This window comes from Sylvia atricapilla, chromosome W, assembly GCF_009819655.1.
Source record: "Sylvia atricapilla isolate bSylAtr1 chromosome W, bSylAtr1.pri, whole genome shotgun sequence".
In the NCBI taxonomy this organism is placed as follows: domain Eukaryota; kingdom Metazoa; phylum Chordata; class Aves; order Passeriformes; family Sylviidae; genus Sylvia; species Sylvia atricapilla.
This window is the reverse complement of record NC_089173.1, coordinates 17,914,020-17,941,821: the sequence shown is the minus strand read 5'-3', so window position 1 is coordinate 17,941,821 and position 27,802 is coordinate 17,914,020. Positions and strand designations below refer to the sequence as shown.

General features: G+C 45.1%; 1 protein-coding gene and 1 long non-coding RNA gene across 4 annotated transcripts in view; one reads left to right on the top strand and one right to left on the bottom strand.

Moving 5' to 3' along the window:
• Positions 1-27,802, bottom strand: part of LOC136373319 (uncharacterized) — a 573,809-nt gene that overhangs the window by 70,686 nt on the left and 475,321 nt on the right. The gene's annotated exons all lie outside the window — the stretch shown is intronic.
• On the top strand, positions 561-27,764 carry LOC136373315 (septin-6-like). 3 transcript variants are annotated; one of them, XM_066338212.1, is made up of 10 exons: positions 561-587; positions 6,690-6,804; positions 13,738-13,933; positions 15,108-15,294; positions 15,525-15,686; positions 18,068-18,164; positions 18,420-18,588; positions 19,522-19,654; positions 20,307-20,497; positions 27,495-27,764. In XM_066338212.1, exons 1-10 carry the CDS (start codon positions 561-563, stop codon positions 27,496-27,498), a joined length of 1,281 nt encoding a protein of 426 aa, XP_066194309.1. In that variant the 3' UTR covers positions 27,499-27,764. The 3 variants fall into 3 exon arrangements, with proteins under 3 accessions (XP_066194309.1, XP_066194308.1, XP_066194310.1); XM_066338211.1 differs by lacking the exon at positions 27,495-27,764 and adding an exon at positions 26,874-27,385; XM_066338213.1 differs by lacking the exon at positions 27,495-27,764 and adding an exon at positions 24,673-24,802.

Here is a 27,802-nt window from a genome sequence, read left to right as displayed (position 1 = left end):
CCTATGAGAACTGCTATATTACCATATCGCTCTGTAGTCTAAACTCTAAAGACTACTTTTCTTATCTACCTTTTCCTTGATACCTTGGCGGGGCTACTCCCTTGGGTGGGTCCCTTTGTTTGCTATCACTCAACTGATCTCCAGCTAATCACTGTCTTCCTGCCTGGCATGCCTACATCTCAAAACTAGCTTTCATTTCTATTTCACTCACAGGTTTTAGATTTTCAGAATATCTTGCCAAGCAATCATATCTGTAAGCTTTTCCTGTCTCATCTTACCCAACACTCCACACTCGCCTGGCCACTCTAGCCACCGCCCCGAACCTCTGCCCGCCCCTCCCGCAGCCTCGTCGGCACCATCGCGGGCTGCCGCGGGGAGACCGGCAGCCCCGCACCTCACAGAACGCGGCGGCGGGACTGGTGGGGCCGAGCAAGGCCGGAGGGCGACGGGGCGGGGCGGGCGGGCTCGGGGGTGCGGCGAGGCCCCCCCGCGCGGTGCCGCGGGGGGCGCGCCCGGAGCCGCCCGCAGGCCGGGGCAGAACGTGCGGCGGGCGGGCAGCCATGGCGGCGGCCGAGATGGCGCGGCAGGTGCGCGCGGGCGCGGGGCCGCCTCATCGCGGGGGCTGGGCAGCACCGGGGCGGCGATCGGGAGAGCCGGGCATGGCTGGGGCGGCGGGGCCGGATCGGAGGGCGCCGGGCGGGCTGCGAGGACACCGGCCTGGGCCCTCCCGCGGGTTCCGAGACTCGGTTCGGAGCGGCGGCGGCTCCCGGAGGGTCGGGCTTTGGGGGCCGACCCGAGGAGAGCTGAGGTTACCTGGGGTAGAGGATGTTGGGGTATCCCCCGCTGCAGCCCGGTCTGGCGACCTTGGGCTGCCCGCACCGCGGCAGGCCAGGGTCCTGCCCCGCCGGTGCTCCCGGGCCCGGCCACGGCCGGACCTGCCGCGCTGCCCGGGGCTTGGCCGGGTTGCAGCGCTTGGGAGGCCTGGCCATGCCTCTCTTACCCAGCTCGGCGGGCCCCTCGCCGGGCCAGGGCACGGTAATGGCATCTGTCTCTCCGGGGATGCTGCTCTCCTCCCAAAGAAACCATCAGCCCGTCTTCGGTAGTGCGTGATGCGGGAATGGAAGGTGTCCAGTCTGGCACCAGGTGCCGCAGTGGAGTTATGGGAGCCAAACACCAGCACCGTTTCCCCGCTGCGCTTTGTCCCCGAGGGTCCCCGGTATTGTCCCCTGGTGCCACCGGCTGCCGCCATGCTTAGTGCTGCACAAGATCCCTGCGTGTCTGAGGAGAATTATCCAGAAGAGGAGCAGAGGGAGTTGAGCCACCTCTGCGTTTGTCAGAGAAATGCTAAGGAGGCATCTGTAACGTGTTTGCATATGGAAAGGTTTTGCCTGTGGTTTGATGGGCTTCCAACTTTCATGTCCATATGTTAATACAGAAGTAATACTTGAGGTGAATGCTCTCCAATTCCATCTTCAAAGCAGTATGTTTTAGCATGGACCCAGTCTTGCTGAATCAGTAGATGTAGCCATTCCTTACCAGTTTGTGATGTTATTTCCTCCTGGACATACCCATTGCCTTGTATGTGACTGCCAAAATATGTCAAGTGACTCAGTTGCTCTCCTGTCTTTTAAAGGAGTTGAGTGCTATGCTTTCCTTAGATAATGTACAGGGGTTTGAGACATCTGCTTGTGGCCTGGAATGAATTTATGATACCCCACAGCCTCACTTTGAAGGCAAAAGGGAAAGCTGGCTGTGAGACAGACTTGAAATTAGTGTGCTGCAAATTGAAAATGTCCTTTTATGAACAGATAACTTGTCAGCCAAGGTCTTGGGCATCTGGTCATGTCTGGTTCCTGGAGTAGTCAGCTGTAATGTCCTGGTGGTATAGAGGGCTCTGTGTGTGCCAACAGGGTTTAAGGTGTGGGACCTGGGGCTGGGTTTACCACCCTGCCATTGTCCCAGAGAACCCTTGATCAAACCCACACTTATTGCAGGGATGGTCGGTGAAACCCCCTTCTCCCCAGGTGGGCAGGATGGCCTTGTCACCACCAAGCTGAGCCCCTTCTCCTGTCCTTTGCCAGCGGGGAGGATGGGTGCAGAGGACTGGCTTGCCAGGCACTGCCCAACTCTCAGTCTCTAGTAGAGGTCAGAAAAAGTATTGTGACTGCTGATACGTATCTTTTAACTGCTGGAGGAGACTTCTCCTGAGAATGTATCCAAACTGCATGGCATTTCTGCAGCCTTTTGTTAGGGGCATAAAGAAGTATAATCTTAAGAGCTGTCAGAATTTGAGATTTTGGAAGCACTTGACTATGAATGTTGAATGGCTGAGTGATGCAGTGCATCTGGAGAGGGTGGTTGATGGTCAGGACCTTTGGTGAGACACTTCTTGCTTTCCATGATTCAAAACTATTTCCCTCCCACTTTTCTGGTGTTTTTCTTTTATCTTCTTGATGATCTTTTATCAGCTGAGCAAGGAAAAATAATACAGAGTCTTAATCTAGACTTTACATTCCTGGTTTACATTTATCTCGTGGAGGATGTTTATACTGTCTGCTGGATAATTCTTTCATTACATAGGAGAATTACATACTTGTACAAGTGAGAAATAATTGGTACAAGTGTTGCTTTAATTTTCTGTTTAATCAGAACCAAATGCAGTCTAGGGAAGTGAATGCCATAATGCCAAGGTAATGAGAAGGGATCTGATGTTCTGGCTTAAAGATGGTGTGAAAAACTATGATGTGGAAACCTGAGTTCAGGTTCTGCCTTGCTTTGTCATTTGACTTTTGACTTCTTGTGCAAGAGTTGTCTCAGGTTTGGGGGTTCAGCTCCCAGGTCTCAGCATTAAGGGCAGCGGAGGGGCAAGGGGTGGCTGCTGTGGCCACTGGCAGTGGTGAGGGAGCTCTGTGAGTGTTGCTTGATTCAGTTTTGTTACAGGATGGTGCTGCTGTGTTTGTTGTGGCTGTTTGAAAATCTTTCTAAGGGAGTCTCCAAGGCCTCAGAGTTTGAAGTGATTCTCATTTGGGTAGAGGTGAGAAATTGTGTCAGAAGTACTAAGTGTCAGCTGTCAGTGTCCTGAACAGAAACATTCAACTAGATGAAGTATTGTACTGCAGCCTCTGAGAGCAGTTTTGTGCTGTGTGGGCCTCATTTGGACACTGGGTCCCTTGAGTTCAGAGCTGTAGCATTCTTTTTTTTCTTTGCTGTGCTCTGCCTGAATATTACCAAGTGAAGGCTTTGCCTTTGCCATGGTATCCTTTCTCAACATTCCTTTAGACCTGGCCACAGACATAGTCCCGAATATGCAGTGTTGACATTTGCAATGAGCAGCACCATTGCATGTGTTCTGCTTTATCTCCACAAAGAGGCAACAGCCTCTCAGGACTCTGAGGACATCAGAAGGTGACAGTGACCTGCTTGTCCTGCTAAGTAGATCAGGGCACAGGTGTGCATTCAGCAAGATTTTCTTCTAATCGTTTTTTCATCCCAAGGACCCTGGAGTGATTCAAATACCTGAAGACTAAATCTTGCCCCTTTTATGTAAACTAATAGTTAATGTATGGCGTTTTCAGGCCTGGGGTCACTCATCATAACATCTTTGTATTTTCCATATGATTTGGATAGTTTTCTGTAAGAATTAGAGTAGGTAGCGTGGCTTCTGTGGCATTGAGAAACCCTTACAAAAGACTGTATAAATCCTTCTAAGAAAGGAAGAAATAAAATAGCTTCTCCAAGTGGCTGCTCCTTACTTTCACTCTGCAATAACCCTGTCTGATAATACAACAAGAGAGTGTGTTGCTCTTTTTGTTCTTTTAATCTTGTTTGCGATAAACACTGCTTCACTTCCTCCCAAGCAACAACAGCCCATTCTGTCTAGACGGGGTCACTCTGTGTGTATGGGGGGAAAAATGCATCTGGTATCTTGGTGTGGTGCCAGTGTTCACACTGGCTTTCCAGAGATTCCATCTTTGTCTTCGTTTCAAGAAGATGTAACCTTAAAATAGAGAGTACAAAGGACACAGCCTTCCAGCGCTCACTGATGCTTCTGGAAAAAGCCTTCATGCATACAGTAGTTAAACTTTGCTTACCTTGTTGGCCACGTGTCATTGGTACCTCTTTATATGTTTTAAATTTGATCTGGTTTGAAAGATGAATGATGGAAGTGTCTTGGACACCTAATCAGCAAAAAGCTTATAAGCTTAACAGTCTTGTTGAACAAGGGGATCCAAACCTACATTTAATATACACCCATTGTGTTCATATGTTGTTTATGATGGTGCTGTTTATATATAGCAGTGCTCTAGAGATACCACTTGCTGCTTGAAGACTGGTGGCTTGCACTGTTTCTTGGTGGATCAGACAGAAAATGTTTCTTTTCTCTCCACTAGTTTGGTAATTACTGTCAACTTTCTGATGTGTGTCAAAACCAGACTGATCTTAAAACATTATTTCTTTTTTTTTTTTTTTTTTTTTTTCACTGCATCCAACCTCTTGATGCCTTGGCCAAGGAGGCTGTAGATTTTTAGGCAGAGTAGCACAATATACCTTATGGCTGCATACTTAACATGGAGGCTTAGCTGCTGTGACTGGAAATCACATTTTGCAGTAGTTTCCTGGCCTGTACCAGATGTGAAGTGTGGTTTAACTGCATTGTAAAACCACAGGTAGCTAGAAAAAGAACCTACAGGAAATGACTTGCAGGCTGAATTCTGTGTGATGGTAAATGCTGCCTCATAGCTGAGAGCAGCTTAACTTCTACCATTTATTTTGTTCCGTCTGGATCACACTTATATTTAGGGATGAGGAGATGATTTGTTCTTAATGAGAGCCCACACATCTGCCCACACTTCCTGGGGAGAGTAGTGTTCAAGCAGGTTCCAATGGTGTGGTTTTAAGGCTGAGTATTAAAAATACACTTGATATTTCTCCTTCCCCAGGAGCTGTCTGCCAGTGGTTCTCCCTTGCGCCTTCACAGGCTTTGTCCCCCAACTCTGTTCTTCACCAGGACCGTGGGGCTGTTGCTGCAGGTCCAGCACTGCCATGAGATTTCCTAGTGCTGAGGTTTTGTTTTGGTGAATGCAGTTTAGGAGAGCTTGAGTGTGTTGTCACAAAATCTATGTGTCTGATGGCCTCTCTTCTGCTTTAGCTGATTCTGCATTACTGGGTCTCACAACTGCATTGTCAGTAGGCAAAACCAGAATCTGCTGGGGAGCCTGAGTGCCTTCCTCATGAACATGTCATTAGGAGGGAAGGTGCTCAGGAATTAATGAAGCGCCATACTTGGTGAACATCTTGTCAGGAAGAGTCAGACTAATACACAAAATCTGGCTAAGGGGAAACATATTTACACATCACAGACTGGTAAATATGGTTAATGACTGAAGTGTATTTGGAGCCTCATATTTGAAAAAAAATAAACAACTCAAACCCACAACAGCAAAACAGTAACAAAACAAGAAATCATACTGACAGGCTACTGTAGTAAATGTACTCCTTGGGGATGTTTTCCCAGCCTAAAATACCAGTGCCATTAGCAGAAGAGGGAGAACCAGTATGCCTGTCCATATTATAGGCTTTCAAGAGATGTGAAAGCATGATTGTGAAAGAATAAATTCAAAATCACACCCTATAAACTACTACCTTTTGGCTGTAGTATTTTTTGCAAACTGGTGGAAAGCTAGAGGGGTAATTTCTGATTTTCACACTAAAATACATTTTTAAGAAAAGCCTTTGCTTCAGAGAGGAAAATACCTTTTTGGGGCTGCAGGAGGACAACTTAACAGTACACAGCAATACAGGGGTGCAGCACTGACTCTTCATTTTGCTTGGTGCCATTTCTGAGGCTGAGCCTCTGCATGTCATGTCGGCTGGGCAGGGTTGGGACCCAGGGTGCCTTGGCACAGACTGGCCAGGTGAAAATTTTTGATCCCCCTCCCAAAGTTCGTGGCTGTTCTGGGCATGGAGCACCACATGTTCATTTGGCCGAGGAGACCAGATTAGTGGTGTTGAGCACAGGAGAGAGCGGGGTGCAGGAACAGCTTCTCAGGAAGTCCTTTGGGTGTCTGGGCAGGAGCAGCCCTTGCCCCCAGCAGGAGGTTTTGGTACCTCCACTCCCAAACCCTCATGGCAGGCTCCTTCAGGCCTGTGGGGTTATGAGCAGCTCAGTTCTGGACATTTTTTCTCTGCTTTGTTTTCCTGTAGGTACTGTTTTCCTTACTGTTTCTAGCTAGTTTCTGTAATTGCAGCTGTGAATGGGAATTGCATGTGAGTCCCAATTCACATAAAGTGAATGGCAATAGGCTTCTAGGAGGAGGTGTCATTAATACATTGCTTTGCACAGAGGATTCTTTTTGTTTTCAGTATAAGGTGAGACTTGAGTTTCTGCATATTTTTTTAAGAAATAAGTGTTTTTTACCTCTTCATTTCAGCAGCTGTGTTTGTGTACATGTTTTGCACATTTTAGTGTTATTCTGTCAGGGCTCTCTTCAAATGCTTGGCAAATGAAATGTTCTATTTGTGCCTTCTGGAATTGTTTTAGAGAAGAGTGAGGCATGCTGGCATGATTGACAGATCTGTGCAAATCTCTGCTTGGACTGTGCAGTTGATTCCACTTGGGAGGTCTTAAGGGTTTATACAGAGAAGTGTATTTTGCTTGAAAATGACACAACTATTTCATTGTATTTCAGGGTGAAGGCTGTCGTACTGTCCCACTTTCCGGACACGTAGGATTTGATAGTTTGCCTGACCAGCTGGTTAATAAGTCGGTTAATCATGGGTTTTGTTTCAACATTCTGTGTGTGGGTGAGTATTTCCATTTTGTGAAGTTCTCTTGCTGAAAAGTTTTCTGCAGCTGGATGTAGCTTGTAGCTTATAGCACTAACAAATTAGCTTTGATTTAAATTTCCCTAACTGTTCTCTTTTCAGTAACAAGAATTACTGGTGCTCTGGGAAATCCCCACTGGGGTTCTGCAGTATGGCTTTTTACCAAGCAGTGAAATAAAATACCTTAAATCACAGGCTGTTATTATGTTCTTTCTTTTCCTCATATATTTGAATTTCACATTTTTTAAAGAAAATACTCATGCCAGAGTACTTTGTCATGAGGTCTTGTTTGGTTAAGTATTGAATTATTATTATTTTAACAAAATACTAGTCATGCTCCTCTTAAATCACTAAAAGCTATTTTTTTTCTCCTCCCTTCTGTGCATACTTGAATTAGGATAGTGTCTGGCCGAGCCTTAACTCTTCTGACAGTTATCCAAGCTGCCATGTGGTGTGGATCACAGCTGGGGCCTGGCACTGTAGCAGGACTTGGTGTCTGTCCCTGCAGCCCATCTCACAGGTCTTCCCCAGGGTCAGGATCCCAAATAATCCCTTCTCTTAGGTAACAGAAGTAAAACCCTGTATGGCTTTGGTACCAGAGTTTGGGAAGGTGAGTTAGGTAATTAAAAATAGAGAATTAATAATTGTCTGATGGGTTTGCTGCTGCTTGTGCCCTGCCTTTGGGAGCAGGAGGCTATTGCATGGCCATGGCTGCTCAGACTAAGCCTTGTCTGCAGATGATCCCAGCAGTGCCTGGTGTGGCAGAGGGGAGAGCAGCAGCTGTGGATACCTCCTGGGGACTCAGCTGGTGGTCAGCTCTGCATCCACACAGAGGTTTTCTGTCCCCTCCCATGAGAGATGCAGCTCATAGTATGGACCTGGTGTTTGCCCAGAACAGGGTTAAGTCTGAAATGAGAGTAATAGAGCAAGGAGAGGAGAGCTGAGCCCTGTTAAATGGAGCTAAGACAATTTTCCTTACAACTGCATTCCTGTGAGATGATAAACTTTGCTGACAAGTGGAGGTCACTGTCAGGCTGAGTCTCTAGGTGATTTCCACAGTACATGAATGTGGTATGACCTAAGGAAACTCCTGTCCCCACAACTGAAGTCTAAAAGTGTTTCCTTTTTCACTTACTGGACTGCACTGTTGTTTTTACAAGTTCTAGGTGTAGCAGTGGGTGCCTCCTGTAGTTATATCTTCACTTTCATGTGTGGAGAGGAGCTGAATGCCTGTGCTTTCCTCTTTGCAGGGCAGAAATGGAATGCATTAATCACTTGTTGAGGTGAAGGACTCACCAAGATCAATGTACATTAGTTACTAATGTCAGTTTTTTATGAATAGTAATAACACAATCTTGAAACAAAGGAACTTTATAGAAAAATATAATGAACTTAATTTAAAATGATTCACAAATCTTTGCCCCCACACTTAAACATCCTGGAGAAAGAAAACAAAAATTCCCAGTGTTCATTTGTCATTTATTCCATTGAATTTCACTTGTACAGCAGAGTTTGGGATGAAAAATTGGAAGAACAAGGAAGCAAATGAAGATTGGATGAGGATCCCATAGACAGCCCACTAGAGATGACAGAAAGGCACTTCACTGCCCCCTATTTTTCAGCTGTGTGTGGCATCTGTTGGATGAAAAATCCAGTAATAATTCTACTCTGTGTCATACTGGATCTGAGCCAGTGATTCCTCCAGCTCTTGCTGGAGAAGCCAAGGAAAGCTTCAGAAATTACTCTCAGCAGTATGTCCAGAGTGGAGCAATTTTTAGCTCTTGCTGAAAACTGTCTCCCCCATGCGACTAGAGCCAAAGCTAGAATAAATGAGAAAACCTTTCATTAGATATTAGGTGTGGCAGATGGTTGCTCTGATCTTTTATTTCTCAGCACAACCATTTTCTTCCTAAACCTTACATGATATTTTTTTGGTTGCCTCTTAGTTCAGTGCAAAGGCTGGAGAAGTGTTTAATGGCTGAGACTTTCTGTGCTGACTGTTTCTCAGTGAGATAGGGGAAAAAGAGGAGGAACAGGCTGCTGATTTTTGATGTAAACTTTATCAGTTTTTGCCAGGGTAAATTGTAGTTACATTAAACTAGTATCCCAATTTAAGCAGGATTTTTCCCCTTCCTCTCTCCCAGGATTTGCAGGGAATTTGGTCTAACTGGCCTATTCAGTGCAATGAGAAAGGCTATTTTGTGGCAGAAATACTTTACTTTCCCCCGGGACTGTACCAAGACTGTTTGAGGTCTCATTCCAAAGGAGTGGGCCTGTGATGTGCAGGAGCTCTCACCTTGGGGAGGGAGGGGTGTGCACAGGATTCCTGGTGCTCTCCAGCAGGCAGCTCTCTGGGGTGATGAGCTGTACAGCCTGGAAGTTGCCCAGTGGTTGTTTCTATGGTCACTGATGCAACCAGCTGAGAACAGTTTCTCTAATCAAAAAGCCATCTGTCTCCTCAGCCTTCTCCTGCCCTGTGCCACTGGTACCCTGGGGTGGACGCTGAGAACTGGGTGCTCCTGAGATGGTGTTTCAGTGTATTTTGTGAGCCCTTGTTGCCCTCCTTGCCCCTGCAGCCCAGCCTTTGCCTGGCAGTGGGGAATTGTGTGGTGTCTCTGCATGCCTGTCATGAAACAAACTATTTTTCCCTCTCTTCTTGAGAGATGGCCTTATCAGTCTGAGTTGCCTCAGGGCTTGTCTCAGCAAACCTGCTACATTGGATTAGCTCCCATTTCTACACATGAAAAGGCTGTGCATGCATATACATTTTCTTTAAAATTGAATTATTTGATATCTGGAGCCACAGTTGTTAATCTTGTGAAGGACAGGTGCTGCTCTCATGAAAGGAAGCTCTTGTGAAAGCTGCTCCCTGCCTATGAACAGGGAAATACTCCAAGGACTCCTCTGTCCTCCCACAGAGTTGATTGATGATGATATGATTGGGACCTCTTAAATCTTGAGTGTTATGGGGAAGAGGGGAAGTGAGCAGTTGCTTGTTTCACTTAGTACATGCTAGGGAAAAGCAAATTAAATTTCCAGGCACAAAAAGAGGAGGTACAGCTTTCGTGGTGTATAATTCAGCTCACTGCTGCAGGTGCTTAGAATGCTAAAAGTTCTGTGAAAAGAAGCCATGAAAGTTCGTTCAGCATGAAGATGCCTGTCTTGGTTTGGGAAGTTAGGAGCTTGTCCCAGCTGTAGTTTTGCAAGTGGTGCTACCACTGTTTCATCAATGTGAGATTTGATGAAGTGCTTCCATAGAGCAGTGAAGATACCATGTGCACATGCAGTTGGAGCAGGGAACATGTCTCAGGATGTGTGGGGAGCCCAGCATAGCTGGGCTGTTGGGCATTAAGAGTGGATGGTGCTTTCTGAGCACTGATGTAGGGATGCTGCATGTCCAGAACCTGCGGTGTTTGCTCTGGCCATTTTTTTTTTTATGTCCTTGAAAATTGTCAGACTTAACAGCAAAACTTCATCTCATAATGAAAGGTGCAACACTCAAGCTTTTCCATTGCTGTCACATCTTCCTGGTACAGAACTCCACCAGTAAAGGTCACTCTCTCTGCCCTCTCCTTCCCACAGAGCTTTGTCAGCCCTGTTTCGGGACAGCAGACTACTGTCGAGTTGCATAATCCCTAAGTACAGTTTTGGAGATCAAATCACATGTGTCCATAAGCCTGACATCAGGAAATAATCTCCCTGCCAGGGATGCCTCTCACTCAGTTTGTGTACACTGCTGCTTTTTTCAAAGTAATTCTGCCTCTTTTAATCCCTGTTCATAATTTCTGTTTTTTGGGGAAGATTCCAGTGCCATCAGCTGGAACAAGCACAGGCCACTTGTCCTTTTTATCAGACTGTGTTCCATCTGGACTCCTGTCCTTACAAGAAGCAGTTGGCACCATTCACATCTTCCAGCGAGCAAAAAGTTGCCTCTGTGTGAGGCAGAAACTCTCAGAAGATTCAGAAATTCTTCCTTCTGTCGTTTTGGCCTTCAAAATAGCACTGCTCCCTATCTCTGCTCATATTTAACACAGCAGAACACTTTATTAGTGTCTTTAGTCTTTGACCATTTCATGTCACTCTGTCAGTGTTAACATTCTTTCAGCTGAGACAGTCTTTCCTCTCTTTTCCGTCTTCCCTGGCAGGCTTTTATTCTGTGTCAAGTCAATGGGGTTACACAGTGCAGGGACAGGGGTATCTGCTAGTTCAATGTAAATTTGGGAGTGCAGACTTCATATAAGATGCCATGTTAGTGCCTGGATGTTTTAATCATGGAGGTGTTTGGATGGGCAACTCCCACCTGTGGAAAAATTCCACAGTTCCAATCTTCCCCTTCCAAAAGGAAAAACTCAGTGTTTGAATTCAAAGTTGCCTTTGCTGGCCCTGTGTAGCTGGCATGAGATGGAGTGCAAAAGCATGTTCTGCATCTCTTAAACACTTCTCCTAGCCCCTCTGACAGTTAAAGTCACTCCTGCTGGAAAAAACACTTAGAATGTATTTAAAGTAGGCAATGATTAACAGGTTCAGGATATGCTTAAACAATAGTCTTGGCCTCATATGAACATCTTTCACCCGAAAGAATGAGGGAGGCAGAAATGAGAGTTGACTTACAGGGTGCTGTCTGCCCAGAAGCCAGTGTGGTTTATAGATGACCTTGTGTATCCACTGCAGAGAACAACTCCCTGCCCTGGTCACCGCTGCTGCTCCCCTGTCAGCCTGTCCTGTAACCTTGGAGCTGCTCCAGGGCCTGCCAGGTTGTGGGGCAGTGGCACAGGAGGAGTCATTGCAGGATTGTGTGTGGGTGATGCTCCTGCACTGCAGGACTGAGGGGCTCCCCTATCCTGAGAGGTCCCATCAGGGTTCCTGGCATTCACAGGCAAGCAGCCAGCTCACTGCTCTGTCCCACCCATCCCTTGGTAGGGGCTTTGGAAATGCTGCAGCCTTCTCAGGCTGTTTAGATTTTTGTCTTTTTTTACACTGCTGTTTTCCTGGAATCCCTGAGAACAGCCTGGGAGGCCATACAGGCTGTTGGCTCTTAACTCTCAAAATCCCTGTCCAAACTGTGGCAATGCATTGGTCTGATTTGTGCACCTGCTCCTTTTTGGGGGCAAATGGTCCCTGACAAGTTCAGACAATGAGATTCCAAGTCAATGAAGGGCTTGTTGGACCAGCTTATTCTTCCAGCGACAGAGGTAACCTTGTGCTTTGCTGGGTCACCCTCCCTTGCTCTGGCCAGTGCTGTTGTAGGTACAGCTGATGCACTGAGGTAGCACAAGGGACTGCAGCCATGCCAGCTCCTGGTGCTGACTCCTTCTTCTCTTCGAATTGAAAACCAGATTGATGCAAAGAGCAACTGCACTGGTGACTGTTCTAGCTGTAGTTGGTGTTGGTTGGTGATGGAGCACAAGCTCTCAGCTGGCTCCTAGGCAGTTCTGCAGCTCACGGTGTACATTGACTTTGAAATGTTAATGGATCTTGCTGCCTCTGGAAAGACACTGGATATGTCATCCTGGCAATCAGGGACTGCTCAGTTCTCTCAGAGCAGGGGATTTGGGGTTTGGAACTAAACAATATTCTTTCCAACCCAAACCATTATGTGATTTTATGACTCTGTGTTTGCCTTGCTCTACCATGTACTTCAGCCCTGAGTGAGGAAAATTCCTTCTGAGGCCAGAATAGGAACTTGTCTGCTTGCAGGGGTGAGGCTTAGAGATTTTGACATTTGGACGGGGAAGGATGGGGAGGAGTTTCCCCTTCTTGAATTGAGTATTTCATGCAAGTTTGGATCTCCTACAGAGCTCTAAACCTACAAAAAATAAGAAGTTCTTTTTTTTATGAGCAAAGTGGGAAAATGATGAAGTTGTTTTGATTGGGAGCTGAGGGCTGGGAGGAGAGGAATGCTCTTGCAGCCAGTCTCTTTGTGGTCCTACAGCAGGCTGGAGGAGCAACCTTGACAGAGGGTGGGGTTCAGCTGCTCCTGAAGTTTCTCCAAAAGCCATCTGGGCAGCTTAGAAATTGCTGTTTCCCCAAAACACAGCAGCCCTCACAAGGCAACAGACCAGACTGCGTAGCAAGTCAGATCCTGTGAGCTCGGAGAGCTGGCTCTGTGGTCAGAGCCTGGTAAGGGAGGCTGCCCTGTGGAATGTGTGCACAGAGGGATTTGTTTTATTCTTCCTGAGATGTATCTGAAACAAATTCAAGACTAGTCTCTGGGATTTGTCTCTTCCTTCCAGACAAGGAAATAGTTGCCTGTTGATAAATGAAATCCAAATAGCAGTTCAATACTGATAGAATACTAGCAGAATACTGACAATACTAGCAGAACTTTTGGAAGCAGATTTTGCAATATTGTACAGCTTGTGTAGCCCCTAAGGTACAAAACCAGGTATTACAGAAAATGCCCCCTCCCAGTGTAGAAGGCTGATTCTCCAACTCGATATGAAAAAACAACTGCACAACTTGCTGTGGGACTCAAACCAGCTCTCAGGGTTTCTGCATGGAAGGAAGCTATTTCTGTGTCTGCTTATTAGAGACATTGATCCTGGAGCAGCTTTTTTTTGGAAATGGCAGTGAGCCCCATTTCCTCTCCCACTTTTAAATTAAAACAGCATCTTCTGTAGTATAGTTGTGGGTTTAAGCAGGATTTGAACGATGCTTTCCCCTTTGCCTTTTCACCTCTTTCTTTTCATCTCTATTTTCTAATGACATAAATGGTCATTAGACTGTGAAATGTAATTTGTCCAGAATACAGACCTCTCATTGTTCATGGCTTTCTGTTTACCAGACGCTCCCTTGGGAGCATAAGATCTGCTTTCATCTGCTACAATTTCACCCCTGTTAATGTTTGGAAGCTGAAAGGCCAACCCATATTAATATTCAACAGAACATTTCAACTCTCTTTTTCTCCAACAGGGGAAACTGGCCTTGGTAAGTCCACCCTCATGGACACCCTTTTCAACACCAAGTTTGAAGGTGACACAGCATCTCACTCACAGCCTGAGGTCCAGCTGAAATCCAGTACCTATGACCTGCAGGAGAGCAATGTCAACCTCAAGCTGACTATTGTAAGCACAGTGGGCTTTGGGGATCAGATCAACAAAGAGGACAGGTAAGTGTGGGGGAGAGAGGCTATATTGTGACCTAGATTTTCATTCTCCTTGTGCCCTAGTTGGGCCTGACTGCACTGCAGTTTTCCTGCTTGCTTCTTAGGAGTTGTTCTTGTCACCTCTTTGGGATGTCATCTTTCCCAACAGGACAGGTAGAAGAGGGGACAGAAGCTCTGGAGTGTCAGCACTGCTTCAGCTATAAAGCAGCTTTTCTCATGCTGTCAGAGCAATTTCTGCACTGCTGGCAACCTTCTACCCAAATTCATCTGGTGGGGAGACTGAAATGCTCCAGGGCATCTGGGCTTGTTTTGGTTTGTGCTGACCTCAAGCTGCTGACCAAACCACTAGTGTAGTTTAGTGTCTGCTTGGCTTAATATCCACTTTTGGCAAGGCTCTTCCATGGGAAGAGCCAAAGGAAGCACGAAAATGTCAGTGAGATACCCTGGAGGAGTGTCTCTGGCAGCTTACATCCCAGAGTGGCTGGAGTGTGTTGGTTAAAGGATGTGCAGTTACACCAGACAGTCTCCAAGGTGCATCTCTGCAGAGACATTGCTGATGAGATTTGCTTTTTTGTGGGTCTGTTAGATATTTTTTTAAAGTTTGTTTAAAATGCACTGATGTCCTTTACATTATGAGTCTGGCAGGCTCTGTATTTCAGAAGGCCTTGCAAGGGAGTTGCAGGAATTTCCTGCTTCAGAGCACTGGGCAAAGGTACTACTGAAGGAAGCTGTGTCTTCTACCAGCAGCACTCATGCTGTAAGAGCAGCAAGCCATTCACTCCCTGAGTGCAAGCAAGGGTTACACACTGCTACAAATTAGTCTACATTAGCCTTGCTTTAGAAAGTCTCTCACCCTCGCATTTCAAAATATGAGAGTCTGCTTTCCCTGGAGAGGATGGTGTATCTGCTGTCCTCCACTGAATCCCAGTACTGTGTTTTGACAAACAGGCTGCTAGAGTCTGATGTAGGACCATATCTCCTAGTCAGCAGTGCAACTTTAAAATTTCTTACAGGTGGGGAGCAAGGGAGGTAGAGAGAATTGGTCTCAGAAAGTGGAAAATAGAAAGTGAAATCTATCAACAGCTTGTTTCTTAAAAGCAAGCCAAGGGGCATTGTCCTATTTGTTTAGCGCTCTGACTGTGAGATGTAAAACTTTTTTTTTTTCCTTTCACCAAAGCTATAAGCCCATCATTGAGTTCATTGATGCTCAGTTTGAAGCCTACTTGCAGGAAGAACTGAAGATAAAAAGGGTCTTGCACAACTACCATGACACCCGGATCCATGCTTGCTTGTACTTCATTGCTCCGACAGGCCATTCACTGAAATCCCTGGACTTGGTAACAATGAAGAAGCTCGACAGTAAGGTTGGCACAAGCAACTCTTACTGGGCAGATTTACTGTTTGCATAGTGGAAAGGCTGCTGCTTTTCCAGAGGATCTCCCCACCTTGAATAGCCCTTCTGGTGGAAACGACTGAGTTGGCAAATAATTCTGTAGATTTATTGAGCACTTACAAGTTTTTGAAGGTTGTATTGCAGACTTAGAGAAACTCCCAGAAGCAAAGTTGATTACTTCATACCTCTGTTTTTTTCTAGGTGAACATCATTCCCATCATTGCCAAATCTGATGCCATTTCCAAGAGTGAGCTGACCAAGTTAAAAATAAAAATCACAAGTGAACTGGTCAGTAATGGAGTGCAGATCTACCAGTTCCCGACAGACGATGAATCAGTGGCGGAGATAAATGGGACAATGAATGTAAGTGACTCACTTCTTCCTCCTCTCCCAGAACAGCACTGTCAGTGTAGGGGTTGGTGGCCCATATTGGGATGTTTCTTAAATCTACTTTCCCATTTATTTTGTGTCTTAAAAACAGAGGATTTCACAAGAATCTCATCCTTGTAGTGTCATCCTAGGCTAGGAGAACTTTGTGATAGGCTACTGCCTCTCTGGTGGGCTTTTCTAGTCAGAAAACAGACTTTTAATACCCTCCTTGTCCTCATGTGTATCTGTTGAGGGACGTATTAGAAATCAGTGTTTAAACTCTTTTCAGCTCAAGGGTTTGTCATTACTCCTGTCCTATGTATCATCTGATGGCCTCTCACCAGTAAACTTCCAGGATCCTGTGGCAAGGAATTACACAGCTTAACCAGCAAGGTGTGAAAAACAGTACACAACTTGGGCCAGACCTGCCTCGAGGTGCCTGCAGGTGCCCATTCTGACTCTGGCCTTCCCGGCATCGTGGGTGCCTGTCTGTGGCTCCTTGAGGATGAAGCAAGCTGTCCCTTGGTCCTTCTGGCAGCACATCCTGACCATGGTCCCATTTTCCAGAAAGCTTTTCACAGGAAATCAAGTAGGGAAAGTTGATTGCTTTACTGCTGTGGATGTAGTAGAGGTCTAGCTGATGTCCATTTATGCCATCTCTTGATTTAGTATTAATAGTTGTAGAGTTCTGGAGAGGCGTGAAAGAAATGTGAAGTTTGTCCTTATGTAGGAGCTGTCAGTGATGGTTTCCTGGTCAGAGCAGTTCAGTGTTAGCCCTTCTGAGGGTGGAAGTGAACCTCTGCTTGTCTTTCCTTTCAGCCATTTATTTGTCTCCTGGGAGGGAATTGCTGTCTCAGGTTGCAGACGTTCTGGGTTGTGTCAGTTGCTGCACAGACAAATCAACTCTTTAGTCCTCTATTACAGTCAGAATTACCAGGTTTATGGGGATGAAGCAGGCCAGAATTTGACCAAGGCAATTTTGCAGGTCTGGAAAACTTGTATCCAAATACTGATATTATTAGAAACATAAGACAAATATTACTCTTACTCTGTGTGTGTCCCATGTGAGAGCAGGAGTCTGAGGAATACAGGGAGAAGAGCCCATCTGTGAGTGCTTCCTGGCCGTTCTGCTTTGTTTGCAGTTTGACTGTATGAGACGCTCTGAAAACAAAAACATCATCTCTGAAATCTTTTGGTTGTACCAGCTGTCATGACCTTGTCCAAGTTTTTGGATAACCTGTGGAATTCACTACCTGCTCTTGAGAGCAATCCAGGGTCACTGATCTTCCATGTAGTTGGCTTCCTGAGTTCCTTTCAATTGTCCACAATTTGGTGCACTTTAAAAGCTTTGCCTAACAAACGTCACTTCACAAAACTCAGCAGAAAGGGTTGATGCAAGGAGCTAGAAACTCAAAGTGCTGAAATTTTGCACTCGACTTCCTTGCAGCTTGGCAGAATGCAGCGTAGTTCCCAGGAGCAAGGGAGGTAGGGAGAAATCTCATTTACAGAAAAATACAGCAAAGTATGATGGCAGTGTCTGGGGGGTTTGCTTGGCTGCCTGAGTTTTGGAAATGAGAAGACTATAAGGTGAGATCTTCAGAACCTAGATAGGTGTTGGGAGGGTTTCAGTTCCAATTTTGCTGAGCTTGCACTGAGCAAGTCTCTTTTTGCTTTCTGCAGGGAGATCATCTACTAAGAAGTGACTATTTCTGATTTCTGAGTTTCTGAAAAGCAAATCCCTCTTGTTCTTAGTAAGCCTTTGTGTAATGTGGAGTGTATATCTCAGCTTGAAGAGTGTGACCTTGGGTCACACTGGACACAGTGGCTGGGGACATGTTCAGCCCTTCCTCCCCAGGGCAGAAGCAAGCAGGGAGGAAGGAGCTGTTACTCTGGGGGTGAAGAATGGACTTCCATCTCATGATCTAATGGAGCAAGGTGTCTTGTGCTCTAACATGAACTAAAGGAGTGGTGGGGGGATAAAATCAAGAAGGCTCCAAGACTTCTTACTGCTCGTGTGCTTGTGCAGATGTTCTCCTCAGGCACGGCAAGCCCTGGGACAGCACCGCAGTCTGAGCTGCAGCACTCTGTTCCAGCTGTCACTCTGATGCTAGTCTTGCACTGGCTCATCTCACCTGAGACTGTGGCTGGGAGGATCAGCCAGGTAGAGGATATAGAGTGGTAGCACTAAACAAGGTTTCCAAAAAGAGGACCCACCCTGCTACCCCTTGTCTTGGACTAGTGGCCAGTGACTAGACTCCCTGAGATTAGTGTGTGCATAATGACTGTCTTGCTCGGTGGCTGTGCTCATCTCTGTGTGCTGGTGGGTCAGCCAGGTCTGAGAGGGACTAAAATGGATATCATTAAATGTGTTCCAGGCCCACTTGCCATTTGCAGTGGTCGGGAGTACGGAGGAACTGAAAATAGGAAACAAAATGATGAAAGCTCGTCAGTATCCTTGGGGCACAGTGCAGGGTGAGTTGAGCCCTGGGATTTTCATGGCATGAATGATGACACTTGTGCAAGGAAGCAGTGGACTTTTATAAAAGGAGCAAGGGCCTGCTGGACTTGAATTATCCTTTGTTAAATCCTTGTGTCAGGCCTATAGTGCCAGTTTTCTCTGCTTGGAAGGGCTGGGGTTAAACCTGTTGGAGGAGTAGACAATTGGGGAATGTGGGAAGAGATCTTAGTTTCTGTCCCCATTTTCCTCCTAACCATGTCTTCTTACAGTGGAGAATGAAGCTCACTGCGACTTCATGAAGTTGCGGGAGATGCTGATCCGTGTGAACATGGAAGACCTTCGGGAGCAGACCCACACATGCCACTATGAGCTCTACAGGCGATGTAAACTGGAAGAGATGGGTTTCAAGGACACTGATCCAGACAGCAAACCCTTCAGGTGAGATCCCTGGAGGAGACAGGAGAGCTTGAGAGAGGCATTGTTGGATGCGCTGTGTGCTTGTGTGTGTGTGTGTGTGTGTGTGTGTCCTTGGGGGAGCATGGAAAAAAAAATGCAGCAAGAAAAACTGCCAGGTCAGATAAATCCAGACTTCAGCAAAGGTCTGACTGGGAGAAGGTGAAAATACAGCGAGGATGTGCAGGACTGACTGAATCTGCAAGTATGGGAGTAGAAATGTCTGTGCTGCAGAGAGACAGTGATGCCTATTTTGGGCTTACCTAGAAACAGAGGCCAGACAAAGTTAAAAGGATAAAAGCAGATATATTTAATGAAGGGCCTTCAGGTACATTAAAGGGCAGACCAAGCCTCCCCTAGGGGCTACACCCAAAATGGACAGTGGTCATGAGTTTTTCAGACAGATATAAGTTTGGTCTATTTACACATCAGGTGTTAATCCTCCAATTATGGCTTCAGGTAATGAAGTCATTTACCCCCAGTTTGCTCCTCCCCAATTCACTTTTGTTTATACTTTTCGGGGCCTGAGACTGTAGGGTGTCCTTGGATCTCAGGCCCAGAGGGATTGTTTTGTCTGACCAAAATATGAAGACAGTTAACTAACACTCTATATGGAGTTTAAAATTATGCACTAATGCAGTACAGGATTTGAAAAATACAAAAGCTAAAACCTTAAGGCATCAACAGCAGTGTTCCTCTGAACTAGTGTTTGTTGCTAGCTGGTCTCTTTGAATTGCCCAACATTCAATATACAAAGAAGTGCCAAAAATCATGGGATAAAGACCTTGGGCACACGTGGGTGAATGAGTAGCAAATGTATTGTGTGCAAAGCAATAGTAATGGTGAGGGCCTGATTTCAGAGGGTCAGGGAAAGCAGTTTGTCCCAAGTCTTATCAGTGAACTTTCCTTCCTTTTCAGCTTACAAGAAACTTACGAAGCCAAAAGAAATGAGTTTCTGGGAGAACTGCAGAAAAAGGAAGAGACAATGAGACAGATGTTTGTCCAGAGGGTCAAGGAAAAAGAAGCAGAATTGAAGGAGGCTGAAAAAGAGGTAAAGACTGCAGTACTTGTATCTTCATGGGTGTGAGTGATAGATTCACTCCCAAGTAGGTAGTTGTTGCCAAAGCACTTTCTGCAGAGTGTGGTTTGCGACTTTCTTACCAAGAAGCCTAAGGTTTAACTTGGATGGGGATAAGGTGTTCAGTCTGTAGGACAAAACTGAATCACAGTGCTTGTTCTGTACAACTTACTGCACCAGGAAAGGGCCGGAGTCTTGATTCTGATGGAGAGGTGCAGTGTGGTAAAAGTCAAGGAGAGAAGCAGACCTTGAGATGAACTTATTTTACAAAAAATACACCCATACAACTTTCTTAGCATTGTGAAAAATTAATTTACTGACCTTTAAAGAGGAATAAGGCAGAGACCCCTGGAGATGGATTAGGGTTTTCTTTTTACACTTATGCTCTCCCAATCCTCTGTTCTTAGTCTGCACAATGATGCATTACTAGAACACTGCCTGTAAGTTGTGGAAGAAAGCTCTTCCCTGCCCTTTGGGTACTGGCAGCTCAGGAGCTAGAAATGATGTGGAGACCAATGGAGACTCAAAGGTTCAGATCTCAAGGGATCCTTCCATCTTCCTCTTTTCCTGTGAACAGAATATCTGGTAGTGCCGCATCCTGCTCACCTCTCTCCTTTCCCTTTAGCTGCATGAAAAGTTTGATCGCCTGAAGAAATTGCATCAGGATGAAAAGAAGAAGCTAGAGGATAAGAAGAAGTCTCTGGATGATGAAGTAAATGCATTTAAACAAAGGAAGACAGCAGCTGAATTGCTTCAGTCACAGGCTCAGCAGGCTGGAGGATCTCAAACTCTTAAAAGGGATAAGGAAAGGAAAAAGTAAGTTGCTAACCCAGAGGTATTTACTTTTTTGATAATGGTTCTCCTTGACCATTTTTCTGGATGTTCATATCTCCCTCCAACATAGCCAGTCCTTATCAGGGGAAGGTTTGCAGCCAGATTTAATCCCTAGTAAGGCTGAGCAGTATCTGCAAGCATGTAACATTTGCTGTCACCCTGAAAAGCAGGGAGCAGTATTAACCTCCCTCTTTGCCTTCTGACAGCATGGGAGAGGATGAACTTGTTTTCATTCCCCAAGATTCCCTGCTCCTCCCTTGGTCTCAGTGCTTCTAAAGAAGTGGAACCATACTAGCTGCCAACGCTAGAGTGTGAGTAGCAGGGATGTCCCATTACCCTCAGAGAGGAGCATGTTCTTACTCAGATTCTTACTTGTTTAGGTTGAGAAGATTGTGGAAATTATTCAGGGAGACTAACAGTCTTGAATTCTGGAATCTGCAGAATTTAAGACTGCAAAATGAGGGGACAGGTCATAGCACCTTGTTAGCACTAGTACTCTTTTCCTGTCCTAAATCATCTTTTTGCCCTCCACAGAAGCAGTGGGAGATACTGCATGGCTGTAGCAGGGGTTCCCCATGACAGGGACTGGTGTGACAGGATCCAGCCCCTCGTCAGGGTCTGGGATCTGGGCTGTCTGCTGCTCCCAGCACTGAGCGGTTCCCTTCCTTCTCACTGTGGTACATTTCCCAAAAGGAACGCTGTGCCACCTGCGCAGGTGTGCAGAGTGGTGTGCAGACAAACAGGGGTCTGGTTTTGTACCACTGCCATGATCCCCCCTCTGCACAGCCCTGGGACAATCCTTGCCTGCACTATGCAGTCTTAAGTGCATGAAGAAGTGCTGTTAAATTGGACAATATGGGGTATGCTGAAAGTGCTGACAGCACTGTTTGTCAGGGAAAAAGCCTGTGGCTGTTAAGCTTGGGATCAAATGAGATGGGGAAAAGACCCAATTACAAGAATGAGATCCTGGTTTAGTCTTTTAGTTTAGAGCTGAAGCTGCTTCAACATGAACATTCTTTTGCAATGAGCAATTAGTGCTGCCCTTTTCTCACTCGCCCATTCCTTTTTCCACTGCCTATTTTGGTTTGTTCATTTGAATCACCTTCAGGGGGTTTTAATATCTTTTCATACTGAGGAGTCTGAGACTGACTGGGGACAGACTTCTCTCTCCAGCCTGGACTGTGTCAGGAATACTCAGCTGAGTTCTTTCATGCTTAGAGCCCTTAGACATCTGCTCACTCAGGACTGCAGACTTCAGCCTTGAGATCAGTCAGGGTCAGGAATGCAGAAAAGGGAGGCGACAGCCCTATAGTATCAGCAATTAGTTGCTGTGGCCCAAGTCAAACTCTTGGTCCTTGAAGTGGTTCTCATCTCAGAATATCTTCTTGACACCAAGCATGTTGATATGGAAAAGCTTTGGTACTGTCCTTGTCAGTTAAGGGCACAGAAAACTCCATGACAGAGATAGGTCAGTGCTTCAGTAAGGCTTGGGAAGATAATAGGAAGCCTCTTTCTTCTCCAGGAAAATTGCTGTGCTAGAAATGGTGCTGCTTTCTTTGCTCTGCAACTTCTCTGATTGTCCTTAATAATGGATTTCAATATTTAGGTCATAATTTTTTTCTTAACAATCCATGAATTTTGCAAGCTGGAGCTTAATTGTAGCTTGTTTACTACTGGCTGGCAGTACAATAGCCTTTTTCTTTCACAGGTGACTTGTTTAAACCCAAGCTCTGTAATTTGCACTAATCATGACTCAGTTGATTTTTTTGTTGTTGTTGTTACATCATTATCATCATTATTAGGTCTTACATGTGTGCTGTTTTACAGTTAGCTGCTGTTTGGCTGCATGGTGCATGAGGCACATTGTCCTGGTAAGCGTCATTAACTAATAGAGCTTCACAGTGGGATCAGTTACCTTTCCTAAAAAAGCAGACCGTGTGCAAGTCCTGAAGCTTATAAGTATTATCTCTGTCTTCCTCTGCTTTCACCCCCACTATATGTGCTCTACCAGTCACACTCTACATGTGCAGTTGTAGAAAAAGTATGTAATTATCTTTAAAGATTCTGCAAAGTTAAATTCAGAGACTCAGGATATGGAACATAGAAAAATAAGGATTAAGTCCTCTTCCTTTTAAATCTTCCCTGCACTTCATTTGCTCTGTTCTCTTTTTTCCATCTCTCTTAAAAATAAATTATATTCTTTAATCACACAGGCCACATCAATACTATGGCAATAATTGCTATGGAAATGTGGTGCTGATGATACAGCCCAGCTAGCCATGAAAATCTCTCCTTTCTCCTCCTTCCTTCCCACTCCTCCAAGCTGTAATATTAACTTGTGGTTACAGTGAAGGTGAAGGTAGATGCAAGACTAGTTTCTATCATCCTCATTAGGGTTATTAGTTAAACTGCTAATGACAGTGGTCTACTTACAGCTAGGTTGAGTGAGTTTAATTGAGCATTTTTAATTTGCTGATGATTCTCTGGTGAGAGGAAGAGGAAACCTCCCACAGGAATGTCTTGCTTCTTAACAGAGCAGCAGTACTCATTATCCAAGGCAAATGTGACAGTGCCCCAGGCTGGGGTGCACAAGCCTCCCGGAGAAAGGACCCTGTTGGAAATAAACTATAAAACACCCTAAAAAACCTCACCCTTGAATCCACCCTTCCCTGCAGACAAAGATAAGACTTACATTCTCTCCTGGATAGTCCAAACTAAATTATGGTCTACCCTTTAACTGGTAGAAGCTGATTCCAGGATTCCTTCCCTCTTAACTCCACCAAGGGAAATGGAAAAGCAAGTAAACATTATGCTGTCAGTGAGAGGCATTTGAATGTAATTTAAATGGGACCTTCCACTTAACAGAAGAGCTGCAGAATGGTCTTGCACTGACTCAAACTGGCACTTGCAGTCGTTTTGAGCTGTCCAGTTGAATGAATGTCTCTGCTGCCAATGGTAACTGTAGAATAATGAAAAGAACAATTCTCTGCTTATCAGGCTCTGAATGTGGAAAAATAAGCTCAAAGAATAACAGTGTTTATTCTGGTGCTGAGTACAAAGGCACAGCTAAAGTGTAGAGTGAACATTACTGATTTTTATTGGTTTTGGATTGCTTTTGGCAGTCCTCATAACTGTACATTGTTGTGTGCTGGGCTTTGAATCAAATTAAGTTCTTTGTTCCCACTACACAAATGCAGACAGTGCCTTTTTCAATGGGCATTTGTCATTGCTAAATTAAGTATGTATATGTGGTATTTTTCCAGGATTTAGAAAAACACTCTCCATATTGATCCATAAAGTGTTGCAGGGCTTCACTTTTTTGCAAGGATACAAACAAGTCACAGTTGATGAGTCCTGATGAGTCCTGTAGCATGCAAAACATTGTTTTAGAAAATAAATTTGGTTCATCCCACTGCTGAGTGTGTGTCTGCATAAAGCATGTTTTGTAGTCAGATTAAACCTTATTAACATTTAGCAACATTTTCTTTTTTGTGTGTGCGTGCACATTAGGATTTTTTTTTTTTTGTCATTAATCCATAAAACCATTAACCTGCCTTTTTCTTTCCTTTTCAGTTTGGGTTTCCTGTAGAATCTTTCCCTTGGCCTCAGAGGCGAATGCCCCACCCTCGGCTGTGCCATTGTGCCTGTTTTCTCACCTTTCCCATTGCTCCCCTCCTGCGCTCACCACTCGGGGTTAAACCAGAGCTCTTGGCTGCTGGGGTTGTTCTTGTGAGGGACCCTGCTGGCCAGAGGGGCTCGTGCCAGGTTCCTCCTGCCACTTGGGCAGCAGCAGGATACCCACTGCTCCTGGGCAAGTCTCCCCTCTCCCATTGCTCAGCTTTTCCCCTGCTCCATGCTGTCAGAGCTGCTTGGGGGGTGCATTTAGCTCCTGCTGTGGGTGCAGCCCGGTGCTACTGTGGGGTGGGATGTTCTGTCTCCAGAGACTGTCTGCCCTCTCCCCATGTTAATTTGCTGTCCCTAAGCCCTCATTACCCCCTGTGCTGCCATGTGTGACTCAAATAACTTTCAAGGGTTTTTTTGCAAAACTTGACATCCTCACAGGCATGGGCCTGAGTCCAAACCTCTAGTTCCCAGGCCTGAGGAAACCTCAAATTTGGATCCATGGTTTGCAACTAAGTGTTCTCTGAATGCTGCAGAGGTCATGAAGGATCTCTTGCTTGGTTTCCCTCTCAGTGTGCTGACCTGGATGCACATCCTGGATCCAATGTCAGGGAAAACTGGTCACCTTGCTGTACATATCAGTGTTTCTGAAGAAAGATGATGCTGTTTCATTGACTTTCTTCTCAGTGATTCCAACAATTTCTAGTTTTAATGCAAAAAAAATACTACCTTGTTGCCAGATGGACACGAAAAGATCACACACCGTCAGGTTGTGAGACGAGAAAGAAGAAAGTTTATTTGGGATTTTGACTTATATAGTCTTTGGAGTTTGATCAGGGATTGGGGGATGAGGTTGACACCTCTCCGACCCCACTGGTCAAACTAAATGTCCATCAATTTGTTCTTCCCCCTGGAAGGAATGCATAATTTACAAAACATCACTCTTTATGTTACAATGCTGAGAAACTCCAGTCCAAGAATGTAAACATCAGAAGGCTGAAAAAATCAGGGCAACACTACCTTTATTTTTTTTTTTTTTAATCTGGCATCTCTTTAGAACTGTACAGATGTTCACAGGTTTCTAGTCATATTTTCTATTCAGCAAAAGCCTTGTTTTTACTGCAAGATTTGCGCTAAAAAGGGGGATGTTTTGCTCACTGGGCCAGGAGTTCACTCTGGCTAAGTGCAACTGTGGTTTGCCTGCATCTTCTCTGTGTATTTCTGGCTGAGTTTTGTTTTTAAATAAAGAGTTCATCAGACAGCGAATTCTGGTTAACATTTACTTCTTTTGTTTTTTGTTTTCTTTGCCCTTCTTTTACACTAACCCATGGCTCTGTACTGAGTAATTACCCCTGAATACAATGGCTTGGAATGGACCTTCATTTATGTGTTAAATCAGAGGGTCTAATAAAACGTGACAGCATGTCAACTGTGACCTTTCCAGGATGTTATCCTTGCTCTCTCCTATGCCCTCGTTGTGATTGCTTTTATTAAACAATGTAAAATTAGTCATAACAAGGTTCTGGATGTTACAACTTTAAATCCTGCCATATTTTTTCCCCTACAATTAATGATTCCCCTTTTTCCTGGTCTCATTCCACCCAGCTAAATAAGGGATATGGAAATAAGTTCTGTGAGTTATTTTTGCTGGCAAAATAACAACACAGTTTAAATATATTTATTGATGACATTAAAATGACAACACCATCTTAGTTTAATTATCACATAGTTCAGAGATAAAACACTTTTCTCATTATATTTGGTGTCATTTTCATGACATCATCTGTCTTTTTTCATTTGCTTTTATTTTTTTCTTTTGCTAATTCATGCTGTCTGAAGACTAGCATGTAAATCCTTGTTTCCATTTCAGACTTGCTTGTTGTGGCCCTGATCCTTCAGTCATGCTGTGAGCAGGCTCACTGCTCTGTATGTGGTGAATCCACACATCCTGCCCCTGCTCAAAGATCAGATGTGTGCTGCCAGGCATCCTCCACAAACCCCCTCCAGGTCCTGGCGTTTTAGAAGATAAGCACAGGTCAGGCCTAGCCCTGATAGGCGATGCTGTTTAGTGCCAGCTGCTGCTGAGGTTTTACCTGAGCAGTGCTCTGGGTGATGCCACAGGCTAAGGAGCAGTTTCAGCACAGGGTCAGCCTGGCTCCTGCTCACAGCAGCAGCCTCAGGTCAAACCATGGCCTGGCCTCCATTCCCAGCAGTCAGGGCAGTCCAAACTCTTGCTTGCCATGTATTTTCTCAGGTATTCTGTTTCACCATAAATATAATTTCATTTCCCATAGAGCTCTTTGATTGCTTTGTGGTTTGTTTGGGATTTTTTTAGCAAGTTAAAATGATTTTAATATTTTCTTCTTCCTCTACTTTTGAATGTTTCCCTGCTCCCAAAGCCAGTCAGTATTAATCTGTCAACGATTTCTAGATTATCTGCTAAAAGGACAATTGAATGTGACTTTTTTTTTCCATACTGCAGGTCACTGTTCTTCCTGACCATTTGCCTTATTAGAATGTTATTTAAAATTATGTGAAATCTTTTAAAAGACTTTAAAGAAAAAAAGGTTTTTACTTGTGTGATTTCCCTGAAGTACTTGAGGTACCACAAGGAGGTTTCATCTCTCCTCTGTCAGCTGTTTCCATGTTGCATCTCTTTGTCTTGCTTTTTGAATGTCTTTCTCTTTTTTGCTAATCTTCCATTGTTTCTCTTTTTTTCCCTTTTCTCTCTCTGTAGCTTTTTTTAATCTGTCTTCGCCAGCTGCACTGTGTCTGAGGGAGAAGACTGCCACTTCTAGAAGAGTTTAAGGGTCTTATGTCTGGGGAGGGGGGAACAAATCTTCAGTGTTAGTGTCTTGGAAAGAAGCTCTTTTACTGACTTGCATGATACTTAAAATTGAGGTGTCTTGTAATTTGTGTGACAAGACGGTAATGCGGGGGGGGGGGACTGATGACCTGGAATTTTGAAGAGCGACAGAAATGTGATATTGGGACTAATGATGTAGCGAATACATTTTCAAATGTTATGGGCATATGTTTTTTCTAATGTTGTCTTTAATAATATAAATGTCCTGGGCTTCCCTGAGGGGTGAAGCCTAAGGAATATTTTCAATATGCTGTTGTTTGATTGGTTTTGGACACCGTGCATTCAGAGTCAAAGGAAATACAAACATGGTGCAACTTGCTCTGTTGGCAGCCACGAAATATTTAATTTTATCAAAGAAATAAAGTAAGAACTGTGTGTTCTCACTGGTGTCTGTGTCTCACCATCCTGTTATAAGAGCCCCATTGGCTGGTGGACGTGAGTAAAGTGGTACTTTCTCTTTTCTAACTCCACCGTTCCTCTTGTTCTTTAAAGTTAGGAGAAGCTGGCAGTACCAGGGAGAGGCGGTGCCAGGGCTGGTGTAAGGATGAATTCCGTGCCCGCCGTGAGCGGGGTGCAGTGTCCCGGCGGTGCTGGAGCCGCCCGGGCACTGCTCGCCCCCCGGTGCTGCCCTGCCCGCGCCCCGCATGCTCCCCGAGCCACCGTCCCGTGCCGGCCTCCTTCCCTTTTTACAAATGCAAGTGTGTGAAAACGGCACCGCGTTCTGTATATACACGGCAAACATTGAGGAACCAGCACTGTTCCGCTTGTTACCTTTCATGTAAATGTTAAATAAAAACCAC

What these genes read in the sequence shown, in the direction of transcription:
- LOC136373315 (XM_066338213.1), top strand. Translation starts at nt 561, where the DNA reads ATGGCGGCGGCCGAGATGGCGCGGCAG. An exon ending in CGGCCGAGATGGCGCGGCAG is followed by an intron (nt 588 to 6,689) that starts GTGCGCGCGGGC and finishes ATTGTATTTCAG; the next exon opens with GGTGAAGGCTGTCGTACTGT. An exon ending in TCCTTGGGGCACAGTGCAGG is followed by an intron (nt 18,165 to 18,419) that starts GTGAGTTGAGCC and finishes GTCTTCTTACAG; the next exon opens with TGGAGAATGAAGCTCACTGC.